General features: G+C 36.3%; 1 protein-coding gene across 10 annotated transcripts in view; it reads left to right on the top strand.

Annotated features, from left to right (window-relative positions):
- LOC5565647 (ADP-ribosylation factor 6) overlaps positions 1-23707 on the top strand; it is a 90593-nt gene that overhangs the window by 50891 nt on the left and 15995 nt on the right. For 7 of the 10 annotated variants that reach the window (XM_021841200.1, XM_021841201.1, XM_021841198.1 and 4 more), the window contains 3 exons: positions 22796-22917; positions 22981-23136; positions 23265-23411. In XM_021841200.1, the coding sequence (XP_021696892.1) occupies positions 22836-22917; positions 22981-23136; positions 23265-23411 (385 nt within the window). In that variant the 5' untranslated portion in view covers positions 22796-22835. The remainder of the gene's footprint in view (positions 1-22795; positions 22918-22980; positions 23137-23264; positions 23412-23707) is intronic. The other 3 variants (XM_021841202.1, XM_001649960.2, XM_021841205.1) reach the window with 1 other exon arrangement.

The following is a 23707-nucleotide window of genomic DNA, read 5'->3' as shown; positions in this document are numbered from 1 at the left end:
CATGAATTTATTTTTCAAGCAATTCTCTAGAAATTTCTAGATGAATCTGTGTAAATTTTGGAAACTACTTAGAGAAATTCTTGAGTTGAATTGATGAAGAATACTTAAACAAAAATCTTTGAGGTAAGCTTAAGAAAATTCATTGATGAATCTCTGGATAATGTCTGGATATGTTCCTTGAAAATTTCCTGGTAGACTTCCGGAAGAAATCTCGGGAAGAATCTTTGAGGTAATTTCAGTTTGTCGAAGGACAGAGTAATTCCTAAACGTCTGCATACTTCCTTCTTGCTGTAAGATGGTTTGGAGGTACTAAGTAAACTTATGAAGGTACCCTGAACAAACATCCCGGCGGAATTTCTAGAAAAAAATATGAAAAAATCGCTGGTCGAATTCTTAAAACATTCTTCGAAGTAATACCTGACGGAAACATTGGGGAAATTCCTAAAAAAATAACTGCGAAATTATTGGTTATAATCATAATTAAATACTTAAATTAATATCTGGCGTCAAGAAGAGCCTTCTGGGAAATGTCTGATCGGAATGGTTGTAAAAATATCATGTTTTTGTTGCTTGATTACTGTTTGGCTTTTTTTTAAATTTCTCGTTTTTGTTCTCTCTTTTCAGGTATGTGGTCTCGAATGTTCCTACTTTTTCAACACTCTGTCGCTACCATTCCTTGATATGTGCTTGTCGAACGATGCACGAAAAATGTTAATTGACAAAGGTAGCTCTCAATTTATTTTTTTATACGAACACTGTCCTGGAAAGTCGACTCTTTCCCAGGTGGGACGTAACGCCAGAAATAAGAAGAAGTAGAACAAAATAATGTTAGACAATGCATATACAATAGAATCCATAGTAAGATATTGAAGGTAAATGTTGAAATTTCTACTTGAAGAACAAGGTTGGGTGACAAAACGTCGAATATCAAAAGGTCGCAGGGCCAAAGCGTCGAAAGGAGTAAATTAGAAGGAAACGAATTTTCTTAAAAACTGTACGTGTTACAAAAACTCTGAGAAATTCAAAATCAGCGGACCAAAATCTATTGAATCCATTGCAAATGGTCATAGTGCTTGAACAAGTGCTTCCTAGTGTTATGCCCAAGCTGCGCTGAATTCCAGTTCCAAGTTTGATCGATTATGATTCTCGTGAAATTCTACTCAAGTTGTCTACGAATCTACGGTACCACTATACATCAATTAATCGTTTTCACATTCTTTGCAAACGCAAAACGGCCCCCAACTCACGCATGGATTGCAAATCAGACTGCGGTCGCGTGGAAGGCACACTCGAAATCGGTTCGAATTCCCCCGTCGAGAGCTCGGCCACGTGAGATGAAGTAATTAGTGCCGTTATTTTGCCACTCTTGAGGGATCCACAGCCTCCAAGTACCAAGTACATGTACAGTGCACTAGGGCAGTTCAAAATATAGAAAAGATTGATAATTGCATCTCTCATATCTTTCTTACAATCCTTATGATAAAAATAGAGTTCTGTAATAATTTCTTCCTTGTTTATGCTAGTATGCATTACCAACCTTTATTATTCAAGCTCTAATGAAAGGTATAGCTGAAGAAACTATTTCTTTTCAAGCTTCCGAAACAAAGATTTCTGTAGATGTTAAATGGACCATAATCCCTGGATCTAAATAACTACAAACAAATCGATGAATATCTCTTCCCCAAATCCTTCGAATCGAATTGCTCACTCAGCAACTTCCTTCATTATGGATAAGATAAGTTCTTACTTACCTACATACGAGAACAAACGTGTTTAGAATTTTTTTCCCAATTTCTCCACATAAATTAAAATTTAATTGGCCACTTATAAATCGCATCCGAAAATTTCGAAAATTCCACAGAACTCTTTGTCAACCATATGGTTTGTAAGAAAGAGATTTGACATTGGATCTTCAAACTTTTTTGAAATTTGATGCGCCCTAACAGCGTACAGTGCACACGCTTGATTAATTAAGCAAGTGGCGTACGAAACGGTGCTGGTAAATGAAATGTTCGACGAGTACAAATGTAGGTATCTCGTAAATGAGCTAAAAAAACAGCGCTGATACAGTTTTCCCGCATCATTGCGTGACGGGTGGAACTGATGTATCACTTTTCATCGTTTCACATTTCAAAAAATGTTTGTTTAGTGGTCCCACTATGCGTGTTGTGCTCTCTGATGGTGTTTGGAATGAGCGTTCAAATTACCGAGTTGGAAAGAGAATCAGCAAAATTTATCATTTCCCAAAGTTGAAACAGTTGTCTGTCACTTATTGGATACGGTGCCGGTGTGACAATTTGATACGTTCTGCCAGAACAGCATTTGTGACTGACGGTCCGCCGATTGGATGCGGATTGATGGGACAGAACGTTTGAGTCAAATTCTCTATGGAAAGTATCATTTGAGCAGCTTTTTGGCCAATTGCATTTCATTTTTAGATTCATGATACGTTTCAAACAAATCGGAAATCTTTTGAAGCAAGTTTAACTAGATTCGAATATATGCACAAAACTCGAGTGCCTTCCACAAAATAAACTATGTATAGGATAAATACATATTAGTGGAGGCAGCTCCAGAGTTAGTGTGTTTTGTCATGTTTCGCACTAATAAAGGACTATGTTGTATTTAAAGGAATCGAAAAAGATTTATGAAAAAAAGTCGTAGAGCTAATTAAAACAATTGCAGAATTTTTTTTGCTTTGCACCTGTAATGGTGCATCAATAACCGTAGTGGAGGGCCCCATAAGAAATCAATGGATTGCGTCATTAACCCGTATAGGCCTGAGTAAAAGCAAAAATTCTAAAACCCTTATCGCTCATCGAATTATTATTGGATTCAAATGGTTTTTTGTCTGTATACTGGCACACATATCTAGTTTCTAGATGTGGACAGAGGAACGCGGAAATATTCATTTGGCCGGAGTTATTCCGGTGGATCACTGGGTCAGGCCGGGTGAGAAGAGTACTGTGTGTTTGTGCTCCTGGAGGTAGGCAAAATTCAAGTCACAGATGATTTCCGGAATCGGATATAATGTGGCCACTACATGACGGAATTTTAAGAAAATTGCATTAATGTAAACCTTTTGGGAAACAATTGATTTGGATAACTATGAATTTTGCATTTGATTAGTCCTACAAATGACTATTTTCGGGTCCCGGGACGCCTCAAACTCACAATAAAGTGGCCAATTTGCATCTGAACATTTGTGCCAAGCTTATGGGAATGCATTTTAGTGCACAATTGTGTTTGATTTCTACTGTTCGAGAATTGAAACGATTTAGTATCCAACAAATCTATAGCCGATTCTTCAGGGCATTACGTCCGAATGGCCACATCCGGTATATTTTAAACGGTGCAAAACTTTTCATTTAGAATGTTGAATATCAGATCCTAATGATTTATGCAAATTAAAATGATTGTCATTGCAAATAAATAAAGGTAACTTGGCATGTCCCAAAAAATAGCCTTTTTTACCCGACTTGACTCAGTGACCGACAAAAAATCATTTGAATTCGTTAAAAATTCGCTGAGCGGTGAGGGTTTCAGTATTTTTGCTTTCACTCAGGCCTATACGGGTTAAAGGATCCATGCCTCCACTAAAGAAACGATTAGTGCAAGGATTTTTGGAGGGAAATTTTAAATGAAACGTGATTTTTATACATTTGAATGAGCCGGGGTTGGTGGTCCCATGGCTCCAGCTTCTGCCCCATAAGCAGAAGGTTATGGGTTCAATCCCAGGCCCGTTCATTTCCTCGTACTTTGTAGTTGTATCTTTCACTTGCTTCTATCTTTCACTCTCGATATGTCACACTTGATCTATCACTGTTCATGGCATTTGCTAGAACCAGAGACGGACAAATAAAAAACCGTTTCCCGACGTTTCCCTACGCTTCCATTTTTCCATCTTTATAGCACGCCTCCTTACAAAAAATGTCAATTGAATGTCGTCTGACACGACTACATTTGCATAAATCAAAAGTTTTGCATAGAATTCAGACATATCAGATCATTCACAACATGAATAGTATTATCGTGCTTGTTATGTCGATTGTGAAAGTCATACAGTGAAAGCAGCGCCTATTACGAAAAATGGCAAACGAACAAAACCATAACGTTTCCTAGCGAAGCTATCGTGGCCATGGGCATTCATTTGACATTTTTCTTTCCGACATTCGTTTGATCGCTCGTGTTATGAATGTTTAAGGGAAGCGCTGCCGAATATCAGCGAAAACGTGTCGACTACCGTGATTGTTTACAACACTGCTTACGCCTGATAGGCGGTTGGCTAACCAAACAGCAAGCCTCTCTGTCATAAATTTACCACTCCCGCATAAACTGGCGTAGATGCAGGGGTATATTCGGTCTACTGTGGGAGTCAGCATAATGTATCATGAATGTCTCCCCCTTTCTCTCATTGGTCTACATTCTGACGTGGCAGGCGCCATTGTTGCCTAAAAATAGAATATCACCAGCACTTTAACCTTGTTCCTTGTGTAAATCCAGCTGATCTGGCAATACTGGAATAGCAAACACGGGCGGCTGGCCAAGCTGAAGCTCTTACAAATTGTATATTATTATAGGAAATAGCTTCTTCACAACAATGTATGTCCAAGTAGATATTTTCGTAGAAACATTTTTTTGGTGTAGAAAATGTTGTTTAAACTCGTGAGAATGAAAGGATTATTTATCAAAACCTGGAACCTTGAAGTCATGTGATGTGACCAAGTTTGTAGCATGCAACATTTTTACATAGAATATTAAGCTGATTAGATTTGGTCCCAATTGAAATGCAATTCCAGGAAGGCAATTTTCCAGCAACGACCCTATGGTGGTGGTCATCAGTGATGCAATGCAATATCATTAGCGGTCCAAATGAGAGCAGTTTATTTATTTATCGCATCAAAACCCGAGCACACATACACGCTCATGCAAAATTGTGTGTAGGACAGACAGACGTATGTTCGAGCGCAAATAACTCAGCGGAAATTTGATTATTTTTCTTGATTGACATAACAAAGCAGCAACAGCAAGAAATGAAGCGAAACGGTCACGACGATGGCCATGGGGCGCTCCTTTCCTCCACATGGCTGGCTAAACAAGACGCACGCCTTGGTGGGGAAAATGAACCCGCGGGTTGTTGATGACTGTTGGCCACGATCTGACGTTTCGTTCGTTGTTTCGAATCTCTCGATTCGTGTTGTTTTGGTTTTTGTTTGTGTTGTTGTTTGAGAAGACGAACGATTGACGGAAAGTGAAAATAGGGTTACCATTATGTAGCGATGCTTCTAATGAAGTGTGGATTGAAATTTTGGAAGCTTTGAAACTCTGAAAGCAGCCATCAGTCATCATCGGTTTGCTGGAAAACCGTGGAGGTATCTGTTGGTAAAAAACTGAAATGAAAAGATTTTTGACAAATTTCTTGGGAGATCTAAGTGATCTCTACTTACATCTTGGACAGAATCATTAAGAATTCCTATTTGGCGGATCCCTTGAGATACTGGTTCTGATCCTTGGTGAAACTTTATTTGGATTACAAGATTAAAAATATTCCTTGATTTATGACAAAGTCCCTATGAGGTCCCTGGCAATATGTTGTAAGGATTTATGCCGATTTGTAGCCAATTCGTTCGGCCATTCTCAGTGATTTATTTGTGAGATCCTTAATGAAAACACTACCAGGTCATTAAGATATTTTCGGTTTTATGCTATTATTTGACTTGAAGCCCGTCAGAACGATCAATTTTTCTTGTGAAAACCCGCTTCTACAAAGAAGATCTTTCCTTGTTTCCAACGTGAGTTTCACCAGATCAATAATTTATCCATAGGCCATGTCTAACAAATACAATCGACTCTCCACATCTCGATATCTCTCCCTATGTTGATGGTTTTCTCGGTCCCTTCATTCTGCATACATTTTTACTCTCCGTGTCTCGATATCCATCCTCCTTATCTCGATATTCGTATGTCGAAATGCCGATTATCAAAGGTTACTAGACTAGATTTAAGAGATTCTAAACAATTCGCGAAGACGAAATGACGTCTGTTTATTTTCAGTACTCCTGGTGACGGAGTGATTTTCATTTTAGTATTCATCAATGATTTCTTTTATATGATCTCTTCGATATCGAGATCCACATACACATACATTCGACTGTACTTACAAAGCTATTCTTTGATGCGAAGTTGGCTCTTAAAATCTAAATAATCAAACAACTGGTAACTTAACGAAAAGTCAATTTCCTTTCTTTTAGTTTTTTTTTTCACTAAATCGTTTACAGTGGTTTGTCCGAAACTCTTTCAAAATTCGAACCGTTTTAAATCGACAGTATTTTAAAAGTTAAAAAAAAAATTACCGGTGGGATTCAAACCCACGACCTTCAGCTTGGTCTTGCTGAATAGCTGCGCGTTCACCGCTAGGGTTATCTGGGCTCCCAGAAAGCAGCCAGCAGTTTAAAAAAACTCTTCTAAGATGAGTTGTTAGATCCAAATATTTTTTTAAATCAACTCATCTATTTAATATAATTTTATTAATTGTAAAGGGCCAATCCTCAGATCGTTAGTTATGAGAAAAAAAAATCGATATGAAAATATTTCATCATATTTTCAATTTCTTTTTTCCCAATACTTAAATCGATCGATGTGATTTCTTGCGAAATGAGTGACGATTTACTACAACGATATCACGCATACCTGAAACCACGATATTATCAGACTTGAATGAACACATTTTTTATTCTTCGCAGTGTTTTAGTTTATGGTCCAACCTTTCAGAAAATACTTGTCTCCAAATATTCTGTCGGTGCAAAATTGAAATATTCGGATTTTAATATTTTTTATGATATAGTTCTTGGTGGACGACTCATCAAAGTATGAGAATACCTTCCATGACTCTTAATCTTTTAAATTATTTAAAAATCTAAACCAACAAGATTTGAAGAAATCTCAAATCGAACGTTTTATTATTTTTAACTGAGGGCTCATGTAGCATATCGCATTACGGAGCTGTATAAATTTTGAAATTATTTCTTTTTTAATCTTTGCAGCTTAGCTATTTTTGTTAGTAAGCTAGAGAAAAGCTCAGTTTGTGTATGGTTTTGCTATTCAGTTACATTCTGGAGTAGTGTTTGATCCGTTGAATCCGTTGCATGCTCCTCTGAGGGCGAGCTTCAGAATCCGGATCACGCGATCCGCGATTTCGGAAGAAAAAAACGAAAACAAAGTGCGTGTGAAAAAAAAAAGAATCGACGCGTCAGTAGTGTTTGATCCGTTGAATCTGTTGCATGCTCCTTTGAGGGCGAACGCCGGAATCCGGATCCATTATGTCCGGATCGCGTTTTTTGTAAGAAAAAACGAAAACAAAGTGCGGAGTTCTGTTTGATTTTCCGACCTTGACGCTTGCTCCTGCGGGAGCGAGTGACGAGGGCAGGATCAAACATGTCGCGCGTCGGTCGAGTAAAGTGAATAAGTGCCGTGATCGGTTAGTTCCGTTTGATCTTTCGACCTTGACGCTTGCTTCTGCGGGAGCGAGTGACGAGGGCAGGGTCAAACATATGTGCAGTGCGTCAAGAAAGCCCGAGCAGTCGTCAGTTGTTTTCCCTCTCGGGTCGTGCGCCTATTTTCTCTGAGTGCTTTTATATAGCCGAGCAAACGAGTTAAGCTGAAAGTGGATTGTTGCTGCTCAGTCAAGGATGACGGATCAATTGGTGAGCTCGTTTCATGCTACTATTTCTAATCTATAAAATATGTATGACTGCACATTTGATCGTTACAATGGTGGGACGTAAATATGATTTTTCAACAAACTATGAATGGTTCGTCACTGTGAGTGTCGACACAAACTCTGATTTATTAATTATTTATGTTTAACATTTTTTTATTTTCAGAACACCCCTTTTTTACCTTTATTTTTGTAATTAAAAAAAAAACATTGAGTGGTTCGACACTACAAGTGTAGACTTGCGAAAGGTCACTTTATTCAACAAACTTTGGATGGTTCACCACTGTAAGTGTCGGCATAAGAATAAGAGTGTTCTATGATGTTCCAGCCAATCGAGTTTTTTGTTTCTTTTCAAATAAGTACAATATAATAACACATGCTTTCGTCCTGACAGCTGTAGGAATGTTACATTTAGGTATTTGTTCAACAAACTTTGAATGGTTCGTCACCTCAAGTGTCGGCATAATTTTCCTCTACATAGAAATTGTTCATATCAAATGAAAATATTATATTTTCATAAAAGCATATTTATATTTGACAAATAACTATTTATCATGGTCTAATCACTTATCAAAGTGAATCCTGTGACCCAACGATCCTCGCCATTAACAAACATCCCTCCCAGTAACCTTTGTGGAGATGCAGAGGCAAACACGGTCTCCAAATAGCAAAGGTTACACACTAACATTCCTTCCCTAAATCCCACCTGACTGCAAGGACGTGGCCAGCGCCGTTATTGACCTTGTATAAATAGAGGCACTGAATTATGCACACTGAAGAAGATTATGGCCAATCCCAGCCAAACTTCTAGTTGATTCTTTGTGCATTTTCACTGACTTCGGTCAATCACGGAATAGCAACCATTGATATGTGTAGTCAGTCTAAGCTAAGCTAAGCTAAGGTTTTGCTATTCAGTTACATTCTGGTAATTTAATTTTCTAAAAAAGTGATTGTAGTGGCTCACCAAGAAAGGTGTACATAATTACTAACTGTAACGATACAGTGATCAATTCTTCATTGCAACATGTTAACATTACAAAGAAAGAATACTACTCGTTCATTGCGAAGCATATTTTATGTCAAAGCGACACTGACGTGCTTTAAATTGCATTCGACAGTTTTGTATAACAGATTTGCATTTAAGGCTAAGTAGCCCGTCATTCGATTTGGCAGCATTGTTGACATTGCAGTCCGCAATTTCAAAGTAATAAAACTCAGTCTACATAGCTAGTATTGGTTCGGAAAAGTATCACTCTGTACGTTGGCATGTAAAAAGTATACTGATACTTTTTCGGCTATGTCAGTGCAAAATCAAATGATTTTCATTAATTCGAAATCGTGAGATAAAAGAGCAAAAATCATCGACGCCACGTACAAATTTCAATGACGGCCTACTTCGTCTTAAAGCAATATCAAATAATTATTTTATTCTTCAGTAGTAGATTTCACTTATCATTTACTTAAGTACTTTTTCCTTGATAATAGGTTTTGTTGTACAGTTAACATTCGTACATCGAAATTTCTTTAATTGCAATTGCTTTCCATTGCAATTCCATGTTGCAATCATAAAGCAAGACTGGCAAATTGGAACCGTTTATTTCGTATCCTGGGCAATATATTAAACATTGTTTTCAGTAAAAAAAAATCGTGAGGTGATCGCTTTCACGTCAATTTTAAGTATTTTTCCAAAAATAATAATAAATTTATAAAAGTATGAAAATGTAATATTATTGTTGTATGAATTATCGCAGAAGTGTAGATCAGATAAAATGCATGTATTTGATTATGGATTTTATCATTCTTTCATAATGGTTATGAATTTATGAACTTAATGCCCATGATACTGTATATATGTCAGATTCACCAACTCTACATTTAATTCATTTTGATCTACTGGCAACAATAATATAATGGGGGTCATGCACAAATTACGTCACGCTCCAAAGGGGGGGGGGGGTGTCGAGCCAAGTGTGACAGCCTTACAAAATTTTCGGAGGACTCATACAAAAAGTGTGACAAAGGGGGGGGGGGTGAGGTGGTCGAAAATGTTGAAATTTTGCGTGACATAATTTATGTACCATCCCATGGTGGGTATTTACGAAAGTTTTTTTTTACATTTTTTAGCACAGAAAATGTAAAACAAACTTTACACGACTTTACCATACTACCATGTGGAGACTAGTGCAGATAACAATCTGATTTTCAGACATTTAATTCTTGCACTTATCAAGAGCAGATTGTGAATTTTGATCGATTTTCCACTACCTGTTTGTTGATGGCGTTAAATTTCTGGAAGCTCCTCTTAGTTTTGTACAAATCGCATTATATCTGAGCGACTTGGTTGCACGAAATTTTTGCTAGATCATAAAGAAAATACAATAAAAATCTGAAAAATGTATCAATCATTGCCAATATGATAAATGTTTAGACTATTACTTATTTTATTGGAAATTATAAAGTTAAGTATATGCAATTTGAAGAGAAACTAAAAATTCGGTTTCAGCTGTGGTCGATTTTTGAAAGGGTCAAAACCAAGTCTTTGTATATTCGTTAAAACATGTAAACATCTGAAATTTTTGTTGCTCATACAAAAGTATAGATATGTATTTGAAATAAGTAAATTTGAAATGAATAATTTTTATTTATATTGTAAATACCTGAAATGCTATGTTTTCGTGAAGTTATCTTATGTGGAGAGAAAAACTAGCGATTTTTTTGAATTTTACCATTTCGTTGAATGTTTCCTTGTGGAACATCTGAGATACAATGTAGGGGAACTTACGTATTCTTGGCAGTCTAAGCCGATGTCGAGCTTCTTTTGTAATTTTCGCGGACATCAGCAGCCAAATTACGTGTTTGTTTGTTTACATACATGGGCTGCTCAATCCTCTATCGATTCACACCGACAGACTTGTTAAAATCTTTCTGGAAACGTTTTCACAACGCTGCGAACATCTCTTGTCAGTGTGACTATTGTCGGCAGCCTCATTCTCTTCGGCAACTTTCCCATAAGCGCTGCAGGCGAATCTGTTCGGCAGCTCCAAATCAGTCGCATTTTGAGGCGTGTTCATTTGAATTGATGACATCTCTGGCAAAATTGTTTGTTCCGTCTCAGAAATCTCGCCAGCGGGAAGCTGACAGAGCAAAGAATCATCTGAATATTTTCATTGGTGTGTTTTGATAGAAAAATACTGTGTATTTGGCCTTTGAAATTTGGTTGCCGATAATAGTCGAATGGTGCCGAAGCCGTAAGTCTCCCTACTTGAACTCACTACATCGAAGGATTCGATATCCTTCTTTCCTAATCCTTCCTTTCCTATAAAACATTCATTACTAGTTAAGGTCCAATAAAACACAAAAGTAGGGTTTGTGCTGGCTAGATAAGAATTGATTTTTCAAAATCGAAAATTTATATGTAAAAGATTATTTTACCAAACAGATATAGTGCGTGGTCTTTTAATTCGGGTGCATGTTCTGGTGGGACGCGAGACGGAATCAAGACAAATAGTGTTCGGTTCGCGTTATTCGATTGCGAAAAAAAGTAGTGCATGGTCTTTTGATTCGGTTGCATGTTCCGGTGGGACGCGCGACGGAATCAAGGCCAATCGTGTTCGGCTAGCGTTATTCGAACCATTATATTTTCGTCATTGCTAAAAATAACCTTTATATAGTTCGACATTAAGAATGTCGACGTAAGACATTTTTCGGTTGCAACGTAACTTTTTTTCAATTTTCAATACCAACAATATTTATTTATTTTTGTTACATAAGGAGTGTATCGAAAAGTAGTCGCAAACATTCAAAACCGTTTCAAAAATATTGGGTTGAACCCACAAACAATTTTTTGATCAGAAGTGCTTTACAATTGTTTTAAAAATTATGATGCGGTGATATTTTTCAATGAAGTGGCATTTTGTATGATAATTTTTCGAATTACTAACAGATGACGATGAAAATCTTGCATACCTCTGAAAAAATTGATGTGTTAAAAAATGTGTTAAATTTCGAGAAAAAATGTTTTTTGTTTATGCTTATATATTCTGTGCCTCAACTCTTAAGACATGGTGTAAAACATTTATTGAAAAATACATTAACAAGCATTTAAGAGCAAATACAAAAATCGAAAAAAGTCGATTTTTAAGGACCTCGTTTTTTGATTTTTTCTTTCTCTACGTTAATGGTAATATCGAACGATTGGAACAAATAAAGAATTTGTTTTTGATTGGAAAAGTTAATTTGCATATTTATGAAGTAAAGTAAGTAAAAAATGGTACTCTATAGAATTACCGCTGTATATGGCAGAGCTTCAAAAGTTGATTATACAAAAGTGACTTTCAAAAACCGACCTTATTTCAATAATTGAGCTTTTTTAGAGCAATAATTTATTTTTTTGAAATCCGTTTCACATGCTATATGTAGTTAAAATATTTTCAGATAGATTAAGCTTTTCATCCCATTTTGTTTGATATAAATTTTGTTCAAAACAAATCATCGAATCTTCAGAAGACACTTCAAAAATGTAATTTTGTGCAAGATTTTATTTTCTATGCTTTATAAATCTTATTGTATTTATATTAAGACTGCATATTATTCAATATTGTTTTAGTTGATCCAAAACTTGATTACATGATGAAGATTTGCGTGGAAAAAGCTTTTGAAAAGATGAACTATGCTCTGATATACACCGTTTTGAATGTTTGCGACTACTTTTCGATACACTCCTTACACTTTTAAAATACACAAACCTTTTTGTCTTCGTCATTACTAAAAATAACCTTTGAATAGTTCGATATTATGAATGTCGACTTTTTTATGATTTCTTTCAATATTTTTTTACTGCGATACAAAAATGCAAAACTAGTCTTAAGTGAAGGTCGTATTTTCCCTCCTAATCCATAAATCGCATCAACGACCAAAGGTGACTCCCAGATCTTTTTCTCCCTCACTAACCACACCTGTCCCGTGATGATTGTGGAGATGCAGAGGTATTCTCGATCTTTAGAAGCAACGATCATTACACAATAACGGCAATTCTTACCGGTTCGGATCAATCACGGAGTAGCAACCATTGACATGTACAGTCTATGCTATGCTATGCTATGTAAAGGATTATTTTATCAAACAACATTTTCACAGGCAGCATTTGAAATGCCCCAAGAAAAAATACAACAATATTAAAATATTAACGTTGTTAACGACTGCTCCGAATACATAAAGTTTTAAATAAACTTGGCTGTATAATGGTAGTCTTAGATTTCTTTTTGAAGAAATCTGAAATATTAAATTGATACCATCGTATTATAAATCTAGACTTGCATGGATGATACTAGCCATGCAAACACAACACATGCATGAGTGAAACTAATCATGCACTGTGCACAACATAAAGTGTCTTGTCTTTAGTAAATCACAAACTTGCTTAGCTCAGTGATGCAGCTGAGTGTGTATAAAATTCGCTAAGTGCTTTGTTATATGCATTGTTGCAATTGACTAATAAGTCCACTCCTATTGTTATTAAGCAGATTCAACTTATAATTTTTCATATAAAATGTTAAAACTTGGATATTTTAATTTTTCATCGATAGAATATTTTGAGGCAAGGATTTTCTGAAAATTTATACCAATCACTAAATCCCTGAGAGGAAAAGTTGTAGGTTCATTCAAGTTTGATAATATAGTGTTTCCAGGTATGCGTGTACATGTTAATAATCGATTTCATTCTAGTGCTTCTAGGCTGCCCTAGTGTAGATGTGTTTGTGAAAGTCAGAGGAAAACAACATGCACTCTGTCTCGAAAAACATAAATCTGGGAATACAATTTTCAAATTGGGAAATATTTCCATATGCATTTTGACGAGTCTAGAAGCATGTGCAAGTTTCTCGAGAAAAAACAAAAACAAACTGTGTATGACGAACGTATGCGAGTGTTCGTGTGCTCAAATGTTACTAAGCTCTATTGGCAAAAGACTTTTTATTTGTTTTCTAAAGCGAAATTTTCCAATTCTAGGTCCATTTGATGGGGAGAGATCCGTTTATTAGGGCCTATGAATGATTTGGAATAAACGATTACTGGCCGTTTTGAAAATCGGTTAGTTTTATGATTGTGTTGAAAATTGTTGTTGGTGTTGAGAGATGCTATCGAATGATATCAAAATCTGGTTTGTGTACAATGTGATCATTGGCCCTTCCGAATTGTAACGCGGTATTGTATGATATCCTGTCTTTGTAAAGATGAGTCGATGACTAGGAGATCTTATGACCATTTACACAGTTATTGATTAACGGTTTTGTTAGAACCTAACTGAAATCTATAATAGGAGTAGATGTACGAATAACATATGACACGAAAAGTCTAAAAATTTTGCATGTTAAAGTATGGGCAATATTCAGTAGATACTTTATCGATGTTAGGCTTTATTGCGATAAGAACAGCAAGGTCACACAATCTTCAAAAAATAGATGGTAACTCTATAAGCCATTCACGGAAAGAGTGGTAGATATAATGCACGACTGAAAACGGGACAACATGTAAGAATATATAACTGTGTAACGCTCATAGCAACGTCTCCACATACAAGCTTAAACCGGATGGCCGCGTTCACCTAGTTCCGTGTGGAGACTCCACTCATTAACGGACTAAAATGATTCTCTAATTTTGCTTTGGGAAAATCGGATGAGTGATTGCTTTCCAGGCAGAGCAATCGGTTTTTGTTTTGATATCAATCAATCAAATGACCGAAATTTCCTATATCGAATGAACTGCTTCGTGTTCGTACTGCCACACTGGGTTTGTGTCTTGTCGTGAGACCTCTGTTTGGTTGTTACGCACAGCGCAATAATTGCGTACACACGCAAAAACGCACAACAGGCTTGTTATCTAGTGACGTAATGAGTACACGGCGTCGGGCTCTGAATTGAGAGAGAAGTATTTATGGTGCAAAGCCGGGTGGCCGCGCAGCAATTGAAGCTGTCGGCGAGGTACTCCACTCTCGATATAAACCACGATGGCTCATGTAATCACAACGCGGCCTATTCGGCTACATAATTTCGCTTTAAGTAGGGTAGGCATTTCGATCGAAACAAGCCACCAGACGAATATGGAGCCGTTTGACCGCATACATCAGTGGAAGTTCTTGTCTCTTCCAACTTGCGGAGGCCAAAGCGTGTAAATTTAAACAAAGATAAGAAATCCCCAAAGAGGGTTCCGTTACACTTGTATACATTCGAATGGAAAGAGGAAACACTTGAGTCAAAACATGTCTCATTTCTGGTGTTGGTCTCTATATTCATTTGACGTCGCCGTTCAGCTGCCGGCCTTCGCAACGGACAGAATCGTGTATGCGCAGAATAAAAATATGCAACACTAGTGATAAGAGCTTTGAACTTATGTACCAACGTGGCCTAGATTTGCATGGAATCGGACAGTTTTGGTAGGTTCGATGTATTATTTCAGGTTCAAGGTTCGATGAATAATTTCTGGTTCAATGTTCTACACCTGTTTTGGTTGAGAGTGGTGGTAACTGATAATCCATATCATTTTTTTTAAGAATTTGGCTTTAGTGATACGATAAACATCTGCACGGCGATATATGGTACGTGTCTAATATAGTGTCATCATGCCTATTGAATTACCACAACTCAATGAATGAATCGATACTGCAGGTGTTATTTCATTGGTCTTCCAAATCGATAAGTTTTTGATAGGATGTCATGCTACCGGAGCTCTGGGCTCAATTTGCTAGTGTAAACGATATGAAATATGTGCAATTAGATTTAAGAAAATTGAAAATATGACTGACTTTATTATTTTTAGACATGATGGAATGCCTCATAATTAAGGTACAGTACATTTTCAATTCCCCAGATAAACTACTTTCTGTTCCTATTCCAACTTGTTTTGCAAGTTTCGTTATATTCTGTTTCCTTACAGTTGAAAGAAAGAGAAACACACTCTTTGCAGTTTCCATTTATTGAACTGCCTAACTGCAACGTAATATCTTACCAGCCAAAAGATTATTTTGAGAATCACCCTCAAAGGGATTAATGAACAAGCTTCGTTAACCTTCGGGCTGCCGCGCTTTTGTACTTTGTACAACAGCTGTGATTCATATGCTATCATTTTACAACAAAGATATCTATCGACACCAAATCAAAATGTATTCCTCAAGAATCTTCTGAAGATTAATACTCAACAGTTTTTAATTACAGTATGACCCTTTATAATGCGGTAAAATTCAAAAATGTACATAGAAACCGGATAATAATGAACGCACAATACACGGTTCGAGTAGATTACAATTTGAAAACGATATATCTCAAAATCGCATTCTTTAGCCGAGTGGTTAGAGTCCGCGGCTACAAAGCAAAGCCATGCTGAAGGTGTCAGGGTTCGAATCCCGGATCTTTTCGTAAAGGAAATTTCCTTGACTTCCCTGGGCATAGAGTATAATCGTACCTGCCACACGATATACGAATGCAAAAATGGCAACTTTGGCAAAGAAAGCTCTCAGTTAATAACTGTGGAAGTGCTCATAAGAACTCTAAGCTGAGAAGCAGGCTCTGTCCCAGTGAGGACGTAATGCGAAGAAGAAGAAGAAGAAGAAGATATTTCAAAATCGAAATAATTTAGAAACATGGAGTCTTCAGTAAAGTTGTTCCGGAAGAGCGCTATCTGATAGTACCTCATTTAATTCGGAATTTGACCGCTAGGTGGTAGTAGTGTGCAGGAAGTTTTTACTTTTGTTTTACAAATATATCAGGAGCCTGTCTATTCAGAAAGATGGGGTTTTCGACAAAGTTGTTCAGCAACTCGAGGGCTATCATTATTTGAGCAAGTTAATTTAAAATTTTGCCACCAGGTGGCGCTAGTGAGCATGAAACTTTTTTCAAATATCTCTGGAGCCCGTACACTTAGAAAGATGGCGTCTTCGACAAAATGTTCAGTAGCCTTAGGGCTATCAATAATTGAGCCAAGAAAATCGAGATTTTGCCACCAGGCGGCGCTAGTGAGCATGAAACTTTTGTTTTGCGGATGTCTTAGGTTCCTGACAACTTAGATTCAGTTGTTCAGTAATTCCGAAACTGAATTGATCTCCTAAACAACTTTGTCGAAGATGATTTTTCAATATTGAATCTAGATCGCGAAGTATTTAATGTTGAAGATGAAAAACCCAGATTTACACTTCACGTTACATTGATATCGAACATATACACCAACAAAAAGGAACTCAAAAAGGGCCAAACGAACTAGAAGTTTGTATGAAAAAACATTAAAGTTTCCGTTACATTTCCGACCGAAGGTGGCGCTATTATAATTATAATAGCCTTCATTTGTGACTCGTAGTTTCTCAAACATAAGGACAGCAAAATTCAGGATAGAATCGGTAACTCCACAGTCAGCATAGTGAACAGACATAGACAAACAGACGTAACACTTGTCAACTGAACATGACAAGCGTGTTTAAACATAATTATATTGAAATCACAACACCTATATTCGAAAATTACGTGCCGCATGAGACCCGCAATTCGCATTTAGTCCTTGACATTACGTCTCCACTGGGACAGAGCCTGTTTCGTAGCTTATTGTTAGGACCATAGAGCGGTTCCATTTGAATTCGAATGTCGGTTTACTTTTGTATTTTTTGATTTGGCTGAAATTTGGCATATGCTTTCTTTATACCCAAAATGCCTCATCATCGGTTCGCCATTTTTACCCTAGCGTTACTTTTGAGAAGGGCCTAAGAAAAAAAGCCTTAACAATTTTCAAAAAAATTAAACTCAGAAACTATTTGTCCGATCAGTTTGGTGTCTTCCGCAATGTTTTAGGTTATTGTTGGGACTATCTGGAAAAAATATACACTGTAAAAAAAATGTAAAATCAATTTTCTCAAAAATCGTATTTTTGATTTTTTTTTATTTTTTTATATGTTAAAGTAGACAAAAAATGAAGTCTTTTGCATAGTGGGTCAAGATGGAGAAATCATGGACAAAAAAGTTATGATTTTTTGAAAAAAAGGTGAATTTTTGAAAATGGTCATAATAAACTTTTTAAATAGTTTTAAACTCGATTTTATGAAAGTACGCAAAATTTACAACAAAAAAGTTATACAGAAAAATCAGGCTTACTTTTACCGTTTTAAAGATACAGCGGTTTTAATACAAAATTATGATATAATTTTCAATTTTCGGTCATTATAATATAACTTAGAAACGGTTTGTCCGATCAGTTTGGAGTCTTCCGCAAAGTTTTAGGTTATTGTTGGGACTATCTGGATAAAAATATACACTGTAAAAAAAAAAATGTTGTAATTTCTTATATATCGAAAATAAAGCTTAAAAATCAATTTTCTCAAAAATCGTATTTTTGATTTATTTTTTATTTTTTTATATGTTAAAGTAGACAAAAAATGAAGTCTTTTTCACAGTGGGTCAAGATGGAGAAATCATGGACAAAAAAGTTATGATATATTTAAAAAAAGGTGAATTTGTTGAAAATGGTCATAATAAACTTTTCAAATGTTTCGGTAGCAATTAGCAAAATTTTCTCATATACCTTTTTTGTTGAAAATTTTGCGTACTTTCATAAAATCGGGTCGAAAAGCATTCAAAAATATACTCAATGAAATGGATGAAATTTAAAATTTCATCAGCAAAACTTTCAACAATGTTCACCAATATTTAATTCTTAATTTTATTACTCCTCATGTTGCTTCAACAATTGCAGCACAAAATATTTCTTTAACTATTTTTTTTACAAGAAACTCCTTCCAATCCTCTGATCCTTCATTTTGCTACTCTCAGCAAAATATTTCACGCATCTCAGCAAACGAACATAATGCATAAGTAGAACTCGTCATTACTCTATTTCTGGGTCTGGCGGTCTCGATAAAAAGTAGTAATCCTTTATAGAGAGATTCGCGGAAGCTGACATTTCTGTCAAAGTGTGAGCCAAACGAACATGCGTTATGTTTGTTTTGAACTTTTCTTCAGGAGTAATGCTATCCGCTTGAAATTATTTCGGTAAAAGTAATTTTGCAGGAAGCAAAAAAATGAAATATTTTTTTTTTAAATTTTTGTCAATGCGATTTTTACTTGTTGATTTTTTCGGCTGTTTATTAGTTTGGATATGTAGCTCAAAGATCTATAACAAAACAAAATACACTTTTTAGCAATGAAAAAGTCATGTCCGTGTTACAATATTATTCTCGACGACGAGCAAAATCAGCACTGCTGGTCTGTTGCCAAATCATTCCATTTTACTTCCGCTTATCTCTCTATAAAGGATCACTAATAAAAAGCATTGAGAAAGTGCTATGATCCAAAAAGACGTGTAGTTTTTTTTTTTACGAGCCTTACTGTAAATATTTGATGGATATCTTTCATCTTCTCTTTTTATATTCATACATAATAATTTATAAGAACTTCCACTTTTTTCAACTTAGAACCTTGTCCACTACATAAAACGTATGGTAACCAAAATTGCACTCTATGTTCAGGAAATCCCAACAATAAATTCACTCGAAAGGATCCTGTATTTTATATCTATGGTATTGCTTTTAAGTTGCACATTTGCACTCTAGAACAGTCGCAAATAACCACTGAAAGTAATACCACGCTTGTAATATGTACAACAAGCGTGCTTTTCAGATGGTACATCTAACCAGTATATGATGTCTATGCTTTTGAGTCAAAAACTGAATTGAAGCAGGTTCCCAGACATTGTTCACATCATTCGTAACAGTTTACATGCATTTTTTTCATACATTTAGAGAATAGAATGATAAAAAACATAATTATTTCAAAATTCCCGATTTTGGCAACATCCCCAATTTGGCAACATAAAAATCACGCCTTGTTGCCAAAATCGGTAAGATACTGTATTATAATGACCGAAAATTGAAAATTATATCATAATTTTGCATTGAAATCGCTGTATCTTTAAAACGGTAAAAGTTAGCCTGATTTTTCCGTATACCTTTTTTGTTGTAAATATTGCGTACTTTCATAAAATCGAGTTTAAATATATTTAAAAAGTTTATTATGACCATTTTCAAAAATTCACCTTTTTTTCAAAAAAATCATAACTTTTTTGTCCATGATTTCTCCATCTTGACCCACTGTGCAAAAGACTTCATTTTTTGTCTACTTTAACATATAAAAAAATAAAAAAAAATCAAAAATACGATTTTTGAGAAAATTGATTTTTAGGCTTTATTTTCGATATATAAAAAATTACAACATTTTTTTTATAGTGTATATTTTTTTTCCAGATAGTCCCAACAATAACCTAAAACTTTGCGGAAGACTCCAAACTGATCGGACAAACCGTTTCTAAGTTATAATTTTTTGAAAATTATTAAGGATTTTTTTCTTAGGCCCTTCTCAAAAGTAAGGCTAGAGTCAAAATGGCGAGCCGATGATGCAAAAAGGCATTTTTGGGCATAAAGAAAGCATGTGCAAAATTTCATCCAAATCAAAAAATACAAAAATGAAATTTGGGAAGTCATTTTCTGTGGAACCGCTCCATACTTCCACAGTTATCAATTGAGACTGAGAGCTTTCTTTGCCAAAATTGTCCTTTTCGTATTCGTATATCGTATGGCAGGCATGATGATACTCTATGCCCAGGGAAGTCAAGGAAATTTTCTTTACGTAAAGATCCTGGACCGACCGGAAATTGAATCTGGACATCTTCAGCCCTTCTTAAAATAAATGCTGACCTACTATTGCAACCCGTATTACGGTAGTCATTCGTCAATCAAAAGAAAATCTTGCCTGTCAAACGTAGATCTGCTACAAATGGAGTGTATAAATATGCGACTTTTACAATTCGCGATAAGGAGCATTTCTTGATCGAGAGCCACTTCACTACCTCTGATAACGACGATGATCGATCGGAAATTAACCGTTTCGTTGCAAATCAATCAGTTAGAGCAAAGGCGGTTACATCACACATTCATTCTAGTGATCTGTTTCTTCTCGTTCTCTTTGTCGGAAAGACGCCGCGCTGTTGATTCCGTGTTTGTGCAAACCTATGCTATCTACAGGGCTGGTAGCAAGTTACTTCTATTCTAATGCGAATGCGAGTCTCTCAAGTCTATGTTTTAACCTAATTGATATCTGGAGTCACTTTTTCTCCTATTCTGCTTGCAGAGAATCCAGTTTCTTAAACTCGCTTCTTCTGGAATATTCAGGGACTTCTCCAGGGATTCCCCCAGAAATTTCTCTAGATATTAGTTCATAATTTCGTCGAACGATTTTTCGAAGGATCCATAGAGAAATTTCTTCATAATTTGCTTCAGGAAGTTCTTGAGCACTCTAACGCTACTTCCTTCAGTAGTTTCCACAGGAATTACTCAGAAAAATTTCACAGAGGCTACCCAGAAATAAATGAAATCCGGAAGATATTTTCGAAGTAAAGTACCTGATTTAGTTTCTGATGAAATTCCTGGACAAAATTATGAAAATTCACACAGCTATAGCTATTAGAAACATTCTTTAAAAAATGTCTGTTCAGATTCTATTAGGAATCAAACTTTTTAGTCAAATCAGTGCTCCTTGTTATAGGTTCCTTTCTGTTTTATTTGTTAATGTTTAGTCCTATTTGAACTCTTTTTGGTTCCTCCTTGGTCTTTTCTTATTTTTTTCAAGCAATGAGTAGGTCTCTAAAGTTCCTATTTACACTCAGTCGCCACCAGCCCTGTATTGATTGAAACCTGTTGAACCATTTCATCGATAATACCGGCTCGGGGCAATCGGCCTGCGGTCAATATCATCATCGTGAATGGAAAATAATACAATTGAATTCTATCAATAAAACGCAAACTGATAACTAACTGACGACCGTGTTGTCGGCTATTTCCCCCTTTTGTATGTCTACTGTAGGTGGAACGCACCTCCAACAATGAATTATTCATCCCTGCATGGTTGGAATTGTTATCTTCCAATCAACTGTGTGATGACTGGCTGCCTGGCGAGAGAGAATAATGTCTACACATACCTGGCTAAGTGCGCCAGTTGCCGTGCCATAGCCAGGCTATTCTTGCTAGATGGTCCTTGATTCTGATTCGAATCGAACGACACAGTAATTAAAATCCGATCAATAATCGTTTTGTCATTCATCGTCAGTTGTGCAGGGGATTTTAAGATAATGTGATGTACCGATACGTTAGCTTATGGATTGGATGAAGATTCTTTGGATAAGTATTGGATTGGATAGGAATTAATCTGGTTTCCAAACACCACAATATATATAAATTTACCGTTTTGGCCTGCTCCTTTAATTTAATGTTTTCATGAACATCTGCTTCGGAAATTGTTTGAACTTTACATGGCATACAATATCTTTGTCAGAGGCGATTCGTAGCCTCACTTTTTAACTGTTATACGACAGCGTAAATTGATATTTAGACATGTTTATGCTAAACGGGAAACAATACTTAGTTAAGAATAAAGAAATCCTCTTAGAGAAAGAAAAAGAAGAACATTACAAATTGAGAAGATTGTAGGTCATTTCCTAGAAAATCTAACCCCAGAAACTCACTCCCCAGAATGATGTTCCAAGAAATACGTTTCCCAAAATGGCCCATTCTCCAGACAACCTTTCCTCAGAATCTCTAAGTCAAGGACTGTGAAAATACTCTTAGAACACTAAGCTGGTATACATGCTCTGTCCTAGTGGAGAAGTAACATAAAAAGATTATACTATCGTTTGATCAGTTACAAAAAAAATATTACAAAATGTATTGAAACGAGTGAATCTTATTATTGTATGTTGTCTGAAAATGGTCCTTTGCTGAGGAATATTTCTTCCAAAATCTGGGTTTGCTCAATCAAAAGGCCGTCTTTTGAAACTTCCACATGGAATTTAATGTTTGATTTAACTAAGATATCGGAGGCAGCATGACGCTCTCGATGCCATCAAAATCTGCCCATTCTGCCTTTATTAGGCAAACCGTGATTTTCTCTCAGTTAGACCACTTAATCACAGCAAGTGAGAGGCAACCGGGCGGGCGCCGGACACTTGTACACTCTGCACAATATTAATCTTTATTTTTTCTCTTTCGCTTTCTTCCAGTAGCCCCTGCTAAAGGGGTACAAAGTGCAATCGGTTCACAATGGGGAAGCTACTGTCCAAAATCTTCGGCAACAAGGAGATGAGAATACTGATGCTGGGTCTGGATGCTGCCGGCAAAACTAGTAAGTTTAAAAGCACATCTTTTTTGTTTCCGATTCGCTAACAATGTCTGTCCGTCTTTGCAGCTATTCTATATAAGTTAAAATTAGGTCAATCGGTAACGACAATTCCAACAGTCGGCTTCAACGTCGAAACCGTAACGTATAAGAATGTTAAATTCAACGTGTGGGACGTAGGCGGACAGGATAAAATTAGACCATTGTGGAGGCACTACTACACAGGTACGATGATAAGGAAGAACACGAAAGAAAGATTGATTGACATGGTTGTCCTAGCTCTGTTGAGGACATTGTCATCAATCGAAAAGCATCATGTACTTACATTTAATCGTTCTGTTGCTTCTTTTTAGGCACACAAGGACTCATATTCGTAGTGGATTGTGCAGACCGAGATCGAATAGACGAAGCGCGGCAAGAACTGCACAGGATAATCAATGACCGAGAAATGCGGGATTCCATCATACTGATATTTGCCAACAAGCAGGATCTACCAGAAGGTAAGTTTGAAAATGCATTAGAGCTATTGAAAACAACTCGAAGATATCGAGCTTATTGGAATTTTGTACCTACATGGGCTACAGATTTGAACAATCAGCGACGTTCGCCAGAAATATTTAAGCACACCAGCGTCTGTCGTTATAATCAATCTTGCGAGCCTAGGGACGGTACACAAATTATGTCACGCTAAATTTAAACTTTTTTGACCCCTCCCCTTTGTCACGTGTTTTGTAAGAGTCTTCCAAATTTTTTGTAAGCCTTGTCACGCTTGGCTTGACCCCTTCGCCCTCACAAC

The sequence above is a fragment of the Aedes aegypti genome, chromosome 2 (genome assembly GCF_002204515.2).
Source record: "Aedes aegypti strain LVP_AGWG chromosome 2, AaegL5.0 Primary Assembly, whole genome shotgun sequence".
Taxonomy (NCBI): Eukaryota; Metazoa; Arthropoda; class Insecta; order Diptera; family Culicidae; genus Aedes; species Aedes aegypti.
The sequence above is the reverse complement of the archived record's forward strand: the minus strand, read 5'-3'. Positions and strand labels throughout refer to the sequence as shown.